This window comes from Triturus cristatus, chromosome 5_1, assembly GCF_964204655.1.
Source record: "Triturus cristatus chromosome 5_1, aTriCri1.1, whole genome shotgun sequence".
Lineage (NCBI taxonomy): Eukaryota > Metazoa > Chordata > Amphibia > Caudata > Salamandridae > Triturus > Triturus cristatus.
This window is the reverse complement of record NC_140587.1, coordinates 224,412,150-224,431,106: the sequence shown is the minus strand read 5'-3', so window position 1 is coordinate 224,431,106 and position 18,957 is coordinate 224,412,150. Positions and strand designations below refer to the sequence as shown.

Sequence of the window (18,957 nt, the reverse complement as noted above, 5' to 3'; positions counted from 1 at the left end):
ACGCCCGGGATCAGTTTTGGGCAAGTGCGTCTCCTGCAAGAAAACAACATCAATTTTGTGACGTAACAGATAATGTATGATATGTCTTCTCTTTCGATTATCATTAAGGCCTCTGACATTCCAGGATAGTAGGGACAACGCACAGGGTCCACTAACATTACCTAGCTGGGCCATCTAACGGTCCTGATGGCAATGGCCAATAGAGGCCATCGTTGACAAATGTGAAATTGGACAGTGAGAACAACAGTAAGTAACTCAACATATCTGTGTAAGGGAAATTCTCTCCCCCCCACCCACCCTCACCACAAACAAGGTGAGGCAGAAACCCCCGTATACTACAGAACCTGATATACCAAGCGACTTTAAACAGTAATGCGAAAACCCTAAAGCGCTATATCCGTATCGCTAGAAACAGACCAATGGCACCATGAGGGGTGGCAACGCCATGCCAGCTGACCAGCCATCTGAAACATTTCGTACAGTCAAATACTATTATCCCCAGCAAGCTTACTTGACAAAAAAAGCAACAAACAGTTCAATAAAGTCAGCCAGTGCCTGTGTTTGAGAAGAGGTCCATGCTTGCATTGGAGCCGCTACATGGGGGAGAGGAACTGGCGCCATCTGTAACCATCTGGTTGTTGTTTTGCCTGTGTGCTTGGCAGAATTCTTGTGCCTCCATGGGGATATCGAAGATGCGGGTCTGGCCATTGACATCCACTTGCAGTCTGGCAGGGTATAGCATGCCGAATTTCAGACCCAAGTTCCGTAAAGTCGCCTTCACCCCGTTATATTTCCAATGGGCTTCTTGTACCATAATTGTGAAATCCTGGTAGAGTGCTCGCTTAGAGCCCTGCCATGTGGTGTCTCCATTCTCCGTGGTGAGGCGTAGTGCAGTGTACGAGTCTCCGCAGTTCATGAGACGGGCAATAATAGGTCTCAGAGGAAGGCCCGAGTTGGGTCGTGGGCCCAGTGTGCGGTGGGGGCGCTCTACCACAAATCCTGGGGTAAAGGACTCCCTCCCGAAGATGTCTGCAAGCAAGGACTCTACAAAGAGGTCAAGGCGGCCCGTGGCGGTGGTCTCTGGCAACCCTAGAATGCGGATGTTGTTCCTGCCCCAGGCTTCAAAGTCCTCATTTTTAATCATCACTTCTTTAAGGATACATTCCACTCATTCTAGGTGTTTGAGGGACTGCGCAGTGCCGTCTTCGATGTCGGAGATGCCTGCCTCTACCATGTTGAGTCGCCGGTCGTGGACTTGGATCTTGTCCCCCATGCTCTCAAGACTCTTGTCTAGGGCATCAAATCGCCCATCTAGTGCCCTGAAACCAGCCCTCATCTCGTGTAGTAGGGACGTGGATGGGGCGGCAGGGTTATCGCTGTGATCTGTGCTCTGGCCACCCTCCGCCATGCTGGAGCTGCCTTCTGGGGTGGTGTTGGCCAGTTATTCAAATGGGAGAGTTCTTTGCTTGGGGTCTTTGCGGCCCATGCCTCTGTGCAGTAATGCGAGAGGGGGCGATGTCAAAGAGCAACCACCTTGATGCCTAGCGGTAGAATTGTCCACATGAACCTACAACTGACGGGTAGAAAATGAGAGGCGAGGCAGGGCCAGGGCACAAATGTACCAGGTGGCTGATCAAAGAGTAGTGGGTTGCATTTAGTATCACTTAGCATTAGGATCTGAATTTTCCATTGAAAGAGAGGTAGCTCTATTTCATCCAAAAGAAAATGTTTCCTAAGCGTGGTGTAATGGGTGTCCTGTTTGCTGACTTGTTTTTTAACAGGAAGTAGGTTTAAATGTTGTCAGGCAAGATGTGAAGCGTCACATAATGCCACTCAATGGTATTTGCAACTGAGCACACATATTTGTTGAAATGCAGCCCCTGTAACACTCTGTAGAGCACCTTGTAATTGGCACACTCTGGATTTGCTGTCTGCAGTTGGTGTGGAAAGAACACCCCCAATATAAGGCAGACTTTGCTACAGGCCAGTTTCTTGAGACTCCCTCACAACATATTGCGGCCCAGCCAGGGTGTCATAGGCTGCTGAGAGGTCAAAGAGTTTGAGGGCTAACTTGTTATTTGCATTCAATCAGCTTGAGTTCTTCTCTAATATTAGCTAAAGCAGTCTGCTCGTGGGTTTGCTAACACAATATGTGATAACAGGTGGTGGGAGTGGGTTAGTCAATGTTTTACTGCAATGAAACATACTTCAGTTTCATTCTTAGTGTCAGCCATAATCCTGATATAGTAGTTACATTTTGCTTTGCAGATGGAGAATATTATTATTATTAATTCATTCTTGATAGAGCGCATGGCTACCCCTAGGCATCCCAGCGCTAGTAGTGACCACAGGCATTTCCAATCTCACTGCTGTTTCTGGAAGAGCCAGGTTTTTCATTGCTTTCTGAATGCAAAGTGGTGAGTCGTTGATCTAAGCTGGATGGGAAGCGTGTTCCATAGAGTAGATGCATTGTATGAGAACATACGCCCGCCCGAACGTACTCTCAAAGTTCTAGGAACCTTCACTTGGAATAGATTGGCCGATCTCAATCTGCGAGAGGGCCGGTAAAAGGCCATCAGGGAGCGGTTAATTTTTTGACCTGTCCCCCAGAGGGTCTTATGTGCAATGCAAAGTGATTTGAACATTATGCGTTCTGAGATAGGTAGCCAGTGCAGTGCCTTCCGTGCTGGCTTAGCAGATTGTTTCCTTGGGATATTCTGTAGGAGCCTCGCTGCGCAGTTCTGTACCACCTGAAGTGTCCTTGTGGTGGCATTCGTGGTGCCCAGGTACAGTGAATTACAGTAGTCTAACTGAGGTAGCACCAATTCTTGTACCATAGTTCTGCGCGCTGTATCTGGGAGCAGTTGGCAGATCACGCACTTTTGGGAGCTTTTGTTTGAGAGAATGAATGGCTTTGCCAGGTTTTCTCTAGTTTTCGTATTAGGTGTTTAACGACAAAGCGGTCTTATGGCTATCAGGGACCGCTGCATTTTATTTTTGACGTTTTTGGTGTGAATACATAGATGGAAGTTAATGAATTTCTAAAAGTTTGAGATAGGATCATTAAAGACTGTATCATTTTTGTTTTCAGGAACATTATCCAGGTCTGTGGAAGGATGCTCATGGAGACATTTTGAGGGACCTGGAGGCATCCATGATAAGGGAATTGGTGAGGCATACAGCATCAATGGGCAAAAATGGAAACAAACACAGTTTAGGAGAAGATTTAGACATAGTTCAAGTTCAAATTAACCTTTACAGGACAAACAAAAGGGGGTTAAAGTGAGGGACAAAAGGTGGATCGTCTATGAGTTTTTCACCGTACATCATGCAGTGTCAGGTGTTAGGGCATCATCTGTTCCTGTATTAAAGTTTGTATCATGTGCTTGTATTTTATTTTTTGGAGGACCGGAAGTGACACAATGCAACGAAAGATGAGGTGCGGATGTGTTTCTGAATGCAAGCAAGGGACAACTTAGTAAGGAAGGGAATGATTCTGTACTGGGATGGGTGACGGGTAGAGAATGTGTGCCGAGGAGGGAAAGAGTTAAATAAACAGGGGTAACCCTATAACCCAAGGAACCTGGGCCTCGTCAACATAATATAAACAATGGTTCCAAAGGGAAACAAATAATTTCAATTGCAATAAATCAAACAGCAAAGATCAAAAAACACAGCATTGATAAATCAATCAAATAATCAATATTAAACAATGAATTACAATTCGAAAAACGACAATTTATTCTTTGTATTTTCAGTTGGATATCAACTCATTTGAATATAAACAAAAATGAAAAGGCTGTATATACAATATTTTAGAAAAACGACGCAGTGACAAAGTGAATAAAGTGACTGAGTGCAATAGTGAAAGTGTAAGTATTTACAGTATATGCACGTGTATAACATAAAAAGATAGGACATGTGTCTTACAAGGTTTATTCTATATCCATAACGAAGTTGAGGACTCTTTACAACAAAAAGTTTTTTGTAAATTCTGTATTTTGTGTATACTTTGATTTTATTGATAATCACGTGCATATACTGTAAATACTTACACTTTCACTATTGCACTCAGTCACTTTATTCACTTTGTCACTGCGTCGTTTTTCTAAAATATTGTATATACAGCCTTTTCATTTTTGTTTATATTCAAATGAGTTGATATCCAACTGAAAATACAAAGAATAAATTGTCGTTTTTCGAATTGTAATTCATTGTTTAATATTGATTATTTGATTGATTTATCAATGCTGTGTTTTTTGATCTTTGCTGTTTCATTTATTGCAATTGAAATTATTTGTTTCCCTTTGGAACCATTGTTTATATTATGCCGAGGAGGGAAAGGGCAGACATGACAGGCAGTGACATGAGGAATTCTAGCAAGAAAAGAGCTTGTTTCATAAGGGGGAAGACAATGGAGAATATTAAGATAATGATCACTTGGTCCCTATGCATATCCAAGCAGATGGCATAGATGAGAACGCACACCAAAGCAAACACAAGGAGATGATGGACAGAGTGCTGAAACTTTTCAGACACTCACCCCCATCACAGATCTGGGTTGAATCCATGCACACCAATGCCATTGTGCAATCCCTTTACATGTTATAGCTTTTCAGCCTCAAATGTAATATGCTTGCATGTTTGCCTGTGCCCCTTCACATTAACTCTGCCCCTTCACAAGGTTTGCCGAGTACCTGCACTCCTTTTGTCTGATTCGAAAGACTGAGGGACATATTCTCAAGCCCCTATCGCCACCACAACGTCACTTTTTGTGACGTTGTGGTGGAGATAGGATCTGCGCCCTATTATCAAGGCAGCGTTAAGCCACTCAACGTGACTTAAAGTCACGTTAAGTAGCTTAACGCTGCCTTGATAATAGGGCCATTTTCATGCTAAACTTAGCGTGAAAGGGGGCGAGCAGTGGGTGTTGCTGTGGGCGTTCCACCGCAACACCCATTGAAGTCGACGCTGCCACCTATTATCAAGTGCGGCGATAATAGGGGGCAGCATCGAACTTAAGACCAGAAAAATCCTGGTCTTAAGGTAGCGAAACGAGGAGAAATGCTTTATTTCTCCTCGTTTTTGCTTTTTCCATGTGTGCTGCCTTGTGCAGCACACATGGAAAATAAAAATGCCACGGTTTGTTCATGTACAGGAAGGTGTCCCTTCCTGTACATGAACAGACCCTTTTTCAAAAGGCCATTTTGTAACTTCCATGCGTGCTGCATGAAGCAGCACACATGAATGAAAGTTACAAAATGTCATTTTAGGTTTGTTTATATATTAAAAAGAAACGCCTTCCTACACATAAACAAACCTCCCTGCTCGCACACACCCTGGCACTCTGGTGCAAGGGTGTCTGCGCTGGCGCTAAGTTGTGTAACTTAGCGCCATCGCAGGGAGAAACGACAGGCTGCACCATATCCTTGTTAATATGGTGCAGCCTGGCGTTTCTGAAGTGGCGGAGAGAGGCGTTAAGCCAAGACGGCTAACGCCTCTCTCCGCCACTTCCTTGGTAATATGCCCCTAAATGTTTGGGGTGGTAATAATGTTCGCATGTGGGGCATGGATAAAAGAGTAGGCGGCTGCTGACATCAATGGATACCATCCCTAAACCGACTTGCCTCATGGAAGCAATCATATATAGGAGCTGGTGGCAAGTGCCCACTGCCCTGATCCACAGTGAAGGCCAGTTGAAACGTGAGCACATGATCTGTACCAGCAGTCGTGACCTTTAACCCAGCTCCCAATGACCTTGGAGCATTTTGCCCTTAAAAAAATGGTCCAGGCACAGGCTTGTGAATCCAGCCTGCAATGTATACAAAATGTAGGCTACATATGAGCCGAAATGACACCAACACAAATTAGTAAATAGTCACATCTTACACACATTAGGGAACACAACTTTGTTTGCCAGAATACTGTCAATCAAACTTTCGACGTCACTGTGTAGGAAGGAGTATAAGTGTATCGATAGGTTCTTTTGGCGCTCAGTACAAAATCGCATCTGGTTTTGAAAAACAAATCCAGCCCCATGGTTTGAGGATCAATAATACTTACTGGAGGCCCTGGAGGTCCAATGGGGCCTTGAGTCCCTCTGGGCCCAGGTGCTCCCTGGAAGAAATAACACCTCTGTTAGCAGGTACATTTATTTACACTGTACAGCACACATCTGTATTCGTAATTGTATAGTAGTAGTTCATTCATTCTTTGACATAGCAAGAACCAAACATTTCAAAAGAAGACAAAACCTGTTTGTACTTTTTTTCCATTTAAGGATGGTGATTATAGTTTAGTTCCAGACAAGAGAGGATTTGGCACAGGACCACCAAAAATAGCGCTAGCTGTGCTTTATATCTAGCATTGCTCATTAGACAACACACGGGGTTAGCTATTTGGACAACACGTGTCATGGATACTTTTTTCCAGCATCTTTATTATTTTTTCAGATTCTATAGAAATCACAACATAAATATTGTTGCATCAAATCCCGGAAGATGGTGTCAGTTAATACACCAAACTCTGGTCCTCCATGTGCAGACCTCGAAGTTTGTTCCTTCATTCTGAATCATTACACATGTCACAGGTCTTATTGTTTTATTTCATTTAATCCATTCATACCATTCCATATCTCGGGCCAGTGGATCTACAGCGATCCAAGCTCTGGTGTCTCTAACAGCATGCCCATTATGTCTTACAAAAGAGATAATTCTTCTACTCCTTTGTCATTCTTCTGACAGTTCTCATATGGGACTCTTCAGCCATATTCAAATTGCCACTTCAGCCCATTCTCAGCATATATTTTCCCCATAATTTTTCATTGGCGGGCCCTTGGGCGAACTCAATGGATACCTAAAAAGCCCTTCCCGATGGTATTCCCAAAGTTGCAAATCTGAGTCGAGTTTTATGTTTCTCAAGCCTGGGAATTATGCTTAGTAAATATTGGTTAGATGAGAGTTCTAAGTTTATGGCTGTTATAGGGTACAATTGTGTCACAATTCTTACCAAATTTCCAGCCAGCATTCTGCATGACCATGTTATATGCATAAGCAAGACCTCTGCCGTTCTATTTCTTGGGCAGGAGGAAGGCACCCTACACTAATTTGTAAAATATATTTTATGAGGTCAAGTGTGTGTGATGTAAGAAATTAAATTGGACCAGGTTAAATCTTGTGATATTTGATACCTCCCTTATGTCAGAACAAGCCCTCTTCCACTCAACATCTGTGATAGGTTCACGAATACCATCCTTCCACTACTGTCTCGCCTTCAAGGGGATTTTTTTTCTGATCCAGTTTCAGAGCCTTATGCAGCAGTAAGACCAGCCTGCAACTCTACCATAGGCCCAAGAGTCCCTTGAGTGCTGGGACACCCATGGCGTATTTGGAAATTCTGTCCATATCTTTCTGGCTGTCCTTGTCAACTTGGTGTACTAGAGGAGATAGCAATATGATGACTTATGCTCTGGGAGGATTTTAGCCACATATGCCTCCAGATCCTTCATAAAGGGAGGTCGATTGAGGACTCTCAACCCCTGCCTCCAAAGCAGATCCATTTTCACATATGACATGCCGATGATGAGATGGCGTATCCCTCCCAAGCCCTAAAGAGCTCTCTGAAGAAATTATTCCCTATGAATTCACTTGGCAATCGCTTCTTCCAGGCAGGAAGGTGAACACAGGGTAATGCAATGTAATCAATGTTCAATGCCATGTTTTAAATGTAACGTTGGCGTCTTATAGAAGCTAACAAGGTTAATCTGTAAAGGAGTGATGTAGCATGACTTCTGAGCACTTAGCTTTAGCTCTGCATCCGAGTGCAGTAAAGCATTCCCCAGACCTATGCGTGATTTTGAAACATCCCATATTTTTTATTGGATTACCTCCACCTATAGATGATAGCCATGAAAGCCTGGAGGATAGTTCTTCAATCTGAATTTTAATATTTAAGAGTTGATGTTGATTGTTTGTAGCTCTGGTCAATGCAGAGATATGGAGATGCATGTTCTTTATGGAGCCCAATGATTTTACATGCAAGATAAGAATTATGGAAAGCTCAGGTGGGGAGAAAATGTCAAGCCACTCACTGCTGGAGTGACAGAGGTTTGTGTGAGAGAGAGTTCACCCAGCCTCATCATAGTTTTATATATTCTTAGACATGCTTAAAGTCAGGGGATTCACAGACCCTAATGTGAAGTTTGGTTTTGACCACACATTGGTGAACGGTGATGCTGATGTTTATTTAGTTCTATTTATTAGGGGGTTCGTTTTAAAGGACAACACGATAAAAAGATGGAGCAAAAAGCCCAGATGTGGTGGAAAGAGAAGCTAATCAAAAATACTTAGCCAGCACAAACTGGGAATGGCCACAAAGGAACAAGGAGAACCACTTCAGGACATGCTACTAATACCCATGCATGAAAATAGAGCATCAATTGTTGCTTCTGGGTAACTTCACTTAGAGGCCATTGAAAGGTCAAGGAATGTCATCCAAGACAGGGATATGGCATCATCCAGCCTGGCTCCATAATTCATTTGAGTCTGAAGTCAGGTTGGCAGGATCTGAGGGGTTCATGCTTTAGGGTGTGGGGTTGTGCTAAGGCACCTACAGCTAGGGTTTGTCTAGAAAAGAAAGGTTTGACAAAAGGAATAAGTATTTGTCAAGCACAAAGACATCAAACACAAATGCAGAATCTCACATCCACACAAAGTAGTTCCTTCAGTACCAAGGACTATTATTGCAATTTGTACTTTTTCAGATCAAAAAATGTTTTTGCTTTTAGCCAATTTTTGTTTTTTAGATTCTTCGAGAGCTCAGCAGCTTCCCCAACAATACAGTTTTGCCAAGACCATGGCAAAGCATTGACAAAACCAAAAGGATGGCGGGCAACCCCTTTCAAATTGCTTTCTCTTGTTTTCATAGCAGACATGTGATCGTGTCAGATACATGATATGCCAAATATATTCCACGGTATTTTAAGATTTTATAGTCTAAGACTAGCCAATCATTTTCAACATCCAGGCAGAGCTTTATATGACCAATCTCAATAAGTGTTTATGGGTCATGCTCAGGTGTAAAACTAGAATAATCAGGCAAAAACAACAGTTTCATTGTCAAAAAATCGAAGATAAATAAAATTCTTACCTGTTCTCCCTTTAGGCCTTCTTTCTGCACCTACAGAACATAAACAAATGAATAAATAATGATGTTATCGATTTAAATATCTCATAACCATATACAGGCTAATCTATGATCAGCCGCATAGGTACCTATTTCTAATTCTGTAAGCATTCCAGTTTCCAGCATACTCATGTGAATGTACTACATCTGAAGAACTGTTGTAGGTTTCACAATTACAATTCTAGTCCTATTGTGCATAAACGGTGTACAAAGTGGACAAATTATGAATCCTTACAACATCGCCCGGTTTGCCTGGAGGTCCAGCAACTCCTATTTCACCCTGAAAAAGGAACAAAAAAGGCATTAGAATGCACAAACGCACAGCATAAGCGATGAGAACAAAGTCAAGGAACAAGAGGAGAAGAAAGGATGCTTTACAATGGAAAATGGGAAATATTTTCAGTTATCAATGATATAGAATGAAATAGTGCCAACATTACTTTGATCAAATGAATTTAGAATGAAATTTAAAGTATGAAAACATAAAAACTGTGAGGCAAGCAAGGTGACAAAAATGATAAAGTATACGTTTTGAAAAGATTTAATTAGATAGGACATATGGAATCCATAATTTGGACCATATAGATGTGTACCTTTCGATATTGTCCATCAGAGCCAAATTATATATGGGCATTCAAATGCCCCCTAAAAGCATACATGCCATTGCATCATTTAGGAAGATAAATAGAACAATTCTCTGAAGGAACATCCCAATGGCCACGACACAGTATCCCTTTTTCCACCATTGAACATGTGTAAAAGAGTCGTCACCTCAGAGATTTTATACGCAATGTGTGGCCTGATTGGTATACAGCGTTTCGCAAGCGTGAATCCAAGCGAAGATAACGTAAGCTTTCATCCTTGCGAAGTACATTCAGGACCCATTTCATTTAGGACAGTAACACATTCTTTACATCACTGAGAAATGTCACAACTGTAACCACTTGCATATTCGGCCTATAAGAAACATGTGTTCCTATTGCAATGCATACAAATCACTCACATTTGTGTTATAAATGCCACCACCCATTGGATCACCTACTTCGACCTCCCCGGCTCCACAAACCTGGTAACCGCAATGTAGGCTGCCAGCTGCAAGGTATGCTACTCCAGAATGTCCCAACGAGGGGGCATGCACTACCAGAAAATCATCAGAGTAGATGAGCCAGGAGGTTTGTGGGGGGTAAACTTTGAACCAGCAATCAGCGAAGTGGGGAACATGACGTTTCCAAGCCTTCTAGAAACTATGCTGGTGTAATTTAAACTTTACCTCTTCCTTGCTGATTCTCTGACATGTACAACCATGATCTTTAGCTTATAGAAGTTTTAATTTACTCAGATTATTTCATCTGATTCTAGTTCACTTAATAAAGCAAAAAAAGAACTTGTTAAGAAGACTCCTGTTACTTTATACTCAGAAGATAGGGTTTTACATAAAAGTGAGTAGCTGGTTGAGTGAGTGAGCCAGCTTGCCTTACCCTCCCACCTGCTAAATTCGCTTATTTAAATGTCAGATTCAAACCTCACCACTAAGATGCAGACTATGTTCTCTCCATTTTGTAGAACAATTACATATTTCTTCCACTTATACAGCTCGTTCTCTTGCTATGAAACAGTGATAATCAGAGATCCAAGGCATTGACCTATGTGAAATGTCTTCTTTTGCTGGGGGTGGGAGGGAAATTCATGTAATTTGCTCATGCATAATTATGTGCACACTCAGCAAAATGACACACTAGTATACAAAATTCAAATCCGTTGTTTCAGTTTTTGACATGAAAATGCATTCTGAGATTTAAAAAAATAGTGTGTTCAAAACAAGTGTTGCAGAAAAACCAAAAGCACTTCGAAAAGCGGCGTCTCTGGGTGTGTTGTTCCCATGCACGTAATTATGCAAAGTGGCATAATTTCACGTAACAATCGTAATGCGAAATTCCCAAAATTACATGAATGACCGCCATAATTTAGATTTACTACAGGCCTACTTTTTGCCCCATGGGATTATGTTTGAGACCTTCCAACTCACCTTATCTCCTTTAGGTCCAACAGCTCCTGGGAGTCCTGGGCTCCCCTTTAGCCCCTGCAAATACATAAAAACGTCATTTTAGTGAGTGGTATTAATTGCTGGTGCTATAGAAAGCAGCCTATTTTTGATTAGAACCACCTAATGGAGCACTATTTTATTAGTACTTTTATGATATAGTAACACAAGCATCTGAGTCCTTATAGGAGAATTACACAGAAATTCACAGAAACAATTATAATACAAAATATAATCAGCGTTTCAAGAATCTACTGTTTGGTGTCTGTATTATTTATCCTGGGCCACATGTACGACCATTTTTAGCAGTCGCAAACGAAGATTTGGGCCGTTTGCGAACACTAAAAAAGGGTTGTAGCATGTATCAACCCTATTTTGCGAGTCGAGGCAACCCTTCTAATAGGGAGTCGCCAGGCAATACACGATTGCTTTGCTACTGGAATGTGGTCGCAAAACAATCGGTGAAGTTGCTGCAGGCTTGGACAGGGAGATTTCCTGAAGGCGACCACCGGCTGGAGAGGTAAGTTGGGATCTTGGGGGATGCTTGGACACCATCATTTGGGCCATGCAAGGCAGTGGGGCGTCGGGTGCAGGGGTTTCTTCTGGCGTCAGGTTTTCTTACCAGTTCCGGTTGCGGTAGGGTGGGACCCTTCAGGTTGAGTCTGCAGGCGTTGTCTTGAATCTTGAGGGAGGTCAGGGATCACCAGATCGCAGGTCAGAATCGCTGGGGATACCTCCTTGTGGTGTTGGGCCACTCAAACTCAGGCAGTGGGCGTTTGTTGCAGATTGGTGCAGAATTGCAGAGTCACCTGATTCTGGATTCTGGTCTTGGAGTCTTTGTTGAGCAAATCCGGTGTTCACCGGAGACAGAGTCTCTAAGGTGAGTGGAGGGCAGGTCCTACGGGCTCTGGGGGACTGCTGGACTTGCCAGTTTCTTCGGTGTAGGCAGGTCAGAGTCGAGACAGACCGGAAGGGCTAGGGCCCAAGCAGTAGGCAACCTCTTCTTCCAGGGTCCTTCTTTCTTCCTCGAATCTGAAGAGGCAAGCTTCAGGGAGGCCGCTAAATACTAGATTTAGGGGCGTTAGAAGGGGTGTGCAGGTTGGGACCAATCGGAACCTTCCTTGGGGTGAGTACACCCCCTATTATGCCACCCCTCCAGTGGGAGGGGGCATGAGCCTCTCCCTGATTGGCAGAGCCCCCTCATCTTCAAGATGGAGGGGACTGAGAAGTGTGCTTCACCTCGCCTCACCCGCCTGAGAGGTGGGGTTGACAAAGGTGTGCACACCTCTCCTCCTAGCTTGACTTTCCCACCGATTCTCCTGTCCAAAGTGGGAGGCAGAACCGTGTGGAGCCAGTTGCTGGGGGCAGCAAAGGACAGGGTCAGCATCCAAAGGTGGCAGGCCTTTGAAGCTTTCCCTTCGTGGACCCAGCCCATCCTGGGGGAGAGGGCATGACACTTCTGCCCAGGATGAGCTTTGTTTCTGGACCCAGAGTGCAGAGGCTCTCTACCCAGGAATCCAGAAACCTGTCTGCTGGTGACAAATGACGGGCAGCCATTCCGGAACCACACCTGTGCCAGTTGTTTTTCAGGGGACATCTCTAAGATGCCCTCTGAGTGCTTTTTACATGAAATCCCACACTGGCAAATTCCACTCTTCCGGCTTCCATCTGTCTGGGGGTAAAGTAAGAGAGGGTAGGCCTGGCAGGCATTCCTTACTGTCCTGCTCTCTTTGAAGCTCCGTTTGATTTGTCCTGCCCCTGTTCTGGCCTATTCCCTGCAACTGCAAATCTCCCACATCAGATAACCCCTGTCTCTGTGCAGAGCACTTATCACCTCATCAAAGTAGTTTGTTTAAACTTGTTAAGGGCTGGCCAAACAGGAGAGGCTGCTAGAAGGCTGGAATTTGGCTCACAGAAAAGAAAGTTCTACAACATCTTCTCTGTATTAGTTATGCTAAATTCAACAGTGACAATCTGTTGGATTTATCATTACCAAGCATTTAAGTCCTTGAAATATAATGTTATCTCACTCCATTTATTAGATACATTGTATTACAGTATTCTAATGTTGGCCTATGGAGCTAAAAGGCTACAATGGGGGTAAAAGGAAATTCATAGTTTTTCCTTCACCAGGGCATGTAAAACATCTTTTAACATGCCCTTGCTTATTTGTACATGGCACCCTACCCTGGGGCACCTAGGGTAGACCTTAGGGTTGACATATGTAAAAGTAAGGTAGTTTAATACCTTGCAAGTACCATTAAATCCTAAGTTGAATTTACATATAATTTCAGTTTAAAAGCAGCTTGCAAAGTAGAACTAACTTTTAAAATGGCAGCAGGCCACACAGCAATGTACTCTTGCGTGCCTCCAAACTGCTGGGCCTCTAAATCTACATGCTCTACCATATACCAGGGACTTACAGGTAGGTTGTCAGTGCCAATGGTAATTACACCTAATTACCATATACCTTTGTAATCAGAGCACTGGACCTGAATCTGGTTAGCGGAGCCCAGGGTACAGTCAGGGTCAGTTACCACCCGTATCAGTCAAAGAAAATGGGGGTGATCAGGGCAAAAAGGATGACCTTCTCACAAATATATTTAAGTTTTTGCTTCAAAAGAAGCACAAGTTATAAGACCTTAGCGCAATGAGAACGACAACACAGACATCACAGATTCAACTAAGGACCCCGAGACCAACAAAAAGAGTAAATAAATACAACCCCCATAGAAGTACTCCTGGAATGGATACAAATGTACTACTTTTTGGAATTCACAAACTTTGGCAGTAACAGGCTTGGAAAGCTGTACTAGCCTCAGGTGTCCAGACATATTACTTGCTATCAAACACACAAAAGGTGATGGAATGAATGCTTGGAAATGGTCTAACCAGTGACCATTGCTCAGGGTAGCATTCCAACCCAAACCTTTTTTTGCCCACTGTGCCACTCTACACAGAAGCCCACCTAATGCAAATCAGTACTGACCTTGTTCCACATGGAAGCAGCTCATCCCTAAACGTGTTCACCTCACCCCTCCACCCTGCAGCACACTGCTTTGTTAGTTGGGAAAAGTGAGTTTCACACCCCTGAATCTCACTGACGAAGCTACACCCCTGATGAAATGTAAAATAATATTAAAGATAAGTAGCAATGCCTGATACAACTTTGGAAAAATGTGTGCATTCTGCATATTGTTTATGTCTGTTTACATTTTCTGCCAATCACTTCCAGGTGACCACAATTTCCCAGAGGAACGTCATTCAAGACCAGTTTCTGCGTCAGTAGGCTGACAGCTAGGCGTCAGGCACGTCAGAGAGGAAGACACCACGCAGAGCCACGCGGTAAATTAAAAGAGAACTGGAGTGCTATTAACGAGCCTTGGGCTACTAATTACCATTCCACACAAAGCAGCGTTGTATTGCAGGAATTTTGCAATTACTTCTTTAAAAATGATAAACAGCCCTGAAACGTGCCCATTAACAATCGTTAGCGTAGCATAATTTGTATTCACTCGACCCTCCTCATCGGCTAATTTTCCAGGGGCAATATGTCTTTTACTCAGTGAGTGCAAATTGCAGACACATGAAAAACATTGTTAATCACATTCTACTAGGACAGACAAACAACGTGCGTAAGATGAAGATGAATGGCGCCTCCTCCGCACGCGAGCAATGCAAAATTAAGTCTGACGCACAATAACATCAGATAACTGTGTCAGCCAATTAAAATGTCCGAAAGATAAGGAAACAAAAGAAAGACCAAAAAAGTCCGCACTGGAAGTTTGGAAGTGACATGCAGGTCAGGTCACAAGCAAATGTGGGTATTGTAAACTACATTAGATCTTTAACGTGCACATGGGTTTAATAACACTTCATACTTTGTGTTTTAGATTTAATAAATTTTTTAGCGGTATTGCGTTGCGCCAACGCATTTTGCTCCCACGGCCATTGCACAGCATTAGTTGGTGTGAAATATGACACTTTTGGTATGTGCTTATGGCTGCTAGGTGCTTTTGAAGGTAAACGGCGTTACTTCACATGCCATTACTACGCGGACGTTAGTATGCACGCGTTGTTACTTAGAAAACCTTTACTACGCAAGTCGGAACAGCGACTTGCGTTAGGGGGGGAAGGTGTTGGATTTAAAATCCAACACCTTCCCTAGTGTCCGCATAGACTGGAGTTGAATAGTAAGTTATACTATTCCAACATCCAGCACCCCCTACTGCAATTCGTTGTTCCGAATTGCGTAGGAAAGGAATGCGAACTAAAAACGTGGTCGTACTAACGACCGCGTAGTAATGGCATGCGTACTAAACGCATGCGAAGTAACGTTGTATATTCGCTTCTGAAGTCAGTGGAGGGTGAGTTGAGCCAAGGTAATAAGAGGAACAAATTTTCCCTGGTTTTGAGGCACTGCAGTTCCACAACAGGGTTATTCTGGTGGGTGAGGGGACTCTAGAAAAGAATTGTTCTTTCTGGAAAGAGGGTTTTTCACACATGTTCAGGGGAATCCCCGTTCTTCCTATGGTTAGGTTTCTCAATTCAGGTATTCCGGATGATGTGGAACTGCATTCAGTAAGGAGGGTGAACCTAATCTTAACCTCGACCTCCCCCCGTTTTTTGATTGTGTGAGGCACAGCAGACATACCTGGCCTCTTAAATTAGTGGTTAAGAGAATGCTTTCTATCATGGATTGGATGGCAATTCAGCAATTTTCTAGAATTAGTGGGAGTAACATCGCACCAACCTGCTTAATGGCATCACTGGTTTATCCCTTGTCCCACAATTAGCCCACTCAACTGCTTCGCACTTTTATGAGCGGCAGGGCCAAGGAGTGGAAACTCCAGGCATTAGTAGCACCGCCTTTCTGATACAAGGGCCCAGATGAAGCCAGCACACTCTCACTGGTACCAAAAGGCAAGCCGTTGGTATCAGACCTCTAATGGACGTCCTGTTCACCATTAGTGTCTGACCACCATGCTGCCATAGATCTGTAAAGAAAGTATTAATGAAAGAAGAGAATGATGCCCTCCACTAGGAACTATATATTTTAATCACCTAAGTTAATCACTGAAGTTCATGTACAGAGGTGTTACATCATCTTCTGTTTACACTAACGTAGCATTATAGCTCACTATTGTGGGATACATCGATGCTAAACCCGAACCAGAGTTATAGGCTTGAGTTGGGTTCTCCACTGTAGGTCCCGGAGGGTAGGATCCATGCCAGATTTCTAAGATAACTACATCAATCTAAATGTGGATATGTTAAAATCTTGCATGGATCTGGCCCTCCAGGACCGACACTGGAGAGCCATGGTCTAGGGTAAGAGTGGGGGCTTTAGCAACTCAAGGATCCGGTAGCAGAAGGGCTACACTGCTGATAGAACATTCCACAATTAGGGGGTAGAATGATCTAAATTAAAAATAGAGAAATAGAAAGAGAAACGTGAATGTTGGAGCAGAAGGTCTGTGCCAGTCCATGTTGGCACTGCCGCTCCACTTTCTTCAATACCACTCCCGAAATTCCAATAATCAAATGATATCTGTTTCATTTTATGTAGACCTGAAGGCAGAGATGCTCCCTCTGGGACAGGTACACATGTTCAAAAAGAAAGTAGTGCTTTTAATTGATTAAAAAAATAACATCTAAACATTTCACAACTGGTGGCCACGGTGCTCTCTGAATGTATTAATCTGCTTATTTAACACAGTTCTGTGAATTCATTGAGCAAGTGCTGCCAGAATATTTTAACAACAAAATTAAACAGAGTGAAAAATACAAAACATGGCATAAGACACTGAACTAGCTGCAAAATATTTTCCTGAGTGTAGAGTAACTCAGCAGATAATTAATAGTGTTATAATCTATTTATGGAAGCAGAAATGTTCAATAATATCTCGTGTTCTCTTCTGCAGAATACCTTTAACCTAGTTTTACCGCTATTTAGATGCCCATCTTTTATCACTCATATAAACAACATGGTACAGAAACATTGGCACTTACATTCACTCCATCTGTGCCAGGCTTTCCAGGAAATCCATCGATACCTCGTTCACCCTAAAGGAAAAATAAATGACCATAAAAACCCATTAAACACCTCAAACACCTGTCAACAAATTACCCATGATACCACAGAAACAAGCGTGGACCTTTTTACTAGCCATCACCATCTGCTATCATGTGGAGATCACACTTGAGCCTGTAGCCAGCTTCGACTTATGAAGGCTCTTGGAACACTGCAGGCACCGTATCATGATCCCATTTTCTGCGCAGTGCCGGCACAGGGGAGACCTGTGTATTTCTTGTTGGCATCTTGAGTGCATACATTAACTAGAAATATCTCGGAGTTGGTGCATGTGCTGCAGACAGCAGAGCTCGGAAACGTAGGGCAGGCAGTAATTGCTTCTTTGCGTACCTAATGGATTGGCGCCTATCAAACAGCCTTGTACCATTGTCTGCAGCTGATGATCAGCCCATAAATCACCAGCCCCTTGTACATATCTTCGTAACACAAAGTATGAGACGTGAAAGTGCATCACAATCAAAAAACATCAATGAGATGTAGGTATTATGCAGCAGTGGAGGGCCAAATTATGCGACATGGTTGAGTAAATAATGCAGCAAGAAAGGCAAATTATGCGGCACAATGCAGCACATTTTGCTATTTTATTTACTTTATTAAGGGGGCGGGCCAATGACAAGCTCAGTTAGGATGTCGTCACGTCCCCCTTGGAGGAGTGTGATCTGCCAGTAGTTTCAGAAGCACATGAAGGAGGCACAAAGGACTGTCTACAAGGGGATAAACACACAGTCACCCGTTTTTTGTTGTTTTTTTAAACAAAAAGAACGCCACTTGGATGTAGCATTTTTGCAAATTAATAATAAAGTAGTTTTGCAAAAGTCGGCACATGTAAAAAAGGCAACACAGTGGGGAGCTTAATTCAATTGTAATTCTAATGATTCATGCAGTGCTGGAAGCCGCAGCAGCAAAAAGGAGCTGTCTTCCTCAAGAAATCTGTGCTAACATGAATCCTTCTATAGAGAAGACACAGAGACTACAAAGAGGTGAATCTCCACCAAACAAGAGTACTTCTCCTTAACGTTTTGAAGCAAGTGCCTCTTTGTTTGGTGGAGATGGCCTCATTTTTTTTGGCATCAACTACACGTCACTAAAATTAGCTGGAAACACACTGGAGGCCCATTTAGTAATCTGTCCATCATCCTGTCAAAAGGCAGTAAGACCATTGAATTCTACTAAGGTGGACAGGACGGGGCCAAATAGGCGAAGTTTCAGGTAATTTTGCATATTTGAATACTTAGGAGGATTCAAGTAGAGGCACGCGGCCACCCCTCCCCGGGCCGATTTCAGCCCTGGGGCCCCAAAAATGGTGCCATCCTGCTAGACTCTCAGAGGATCGGAACCCCACCCTAAAAAACGAAATGGAGGCAGAGCCGCATATAATTACATTATGCCCCCAGGAAGCCCACCCCTGGGGCTGTGTTTATGATTGGGAGGGGACCTACACACACCCCCGTCTGAGCCACTTAAAGTCCTGGGGAGCCCAACCCTGGGGCCGAAACTTTATAAAATAGGAAGGGGGGCCACAAGGACCCCACCCCCGAGCCTCGATTGAATTCAATTCAATACAGAGGTTTTTATATAGCTCTTAGCTGCCTGGCCAGGCCTCCCAGCGCTTGTTGCAACATCACTATCTGGGGCTTGG

At 43.3% G+C, this 18,957-nt stretch overlaps 1 protein-coding gene across 1 annotated transcript in view; it reads right to left on the bottom strand.

Annotated features, from left to right (window-relative positions):
- The window catches only part of COL22A1 (collagen type XXII alpha 1 chain), a 1,010,593-nt gene that overhangs the window by 326,601 nt on the left and 665,035 nt on the right, over window positions 1-18,957 (bottom strand). Inside the window, exons 18-22 of the mRNA XM_085604869.1 lie at window positions 17,237-17,290; window positions 11,210-11,263; window positions 9,419-9,463; window positions 9,148-9,177; window positions 6,064-6,117 (exon numbers count right to left, since the gene is read on the bottom strand). Of these exons, the coding sequence (XP_085460995.1) occupies window positions 6,064-6,117; window positions 9,148-9,177; window positions 9,419-9,463; window positions 11,210-11,263; window positions 17,237-17,290 (237 nt within the window). The remainder of the gene's footprint in view (window positions 1-6,063; window positions 6,118-9,147; window positions 9,178-9,418; window positions 9,464-11,209; window positions 11,264-17,236; window positions 17,291-18,957) is intronic.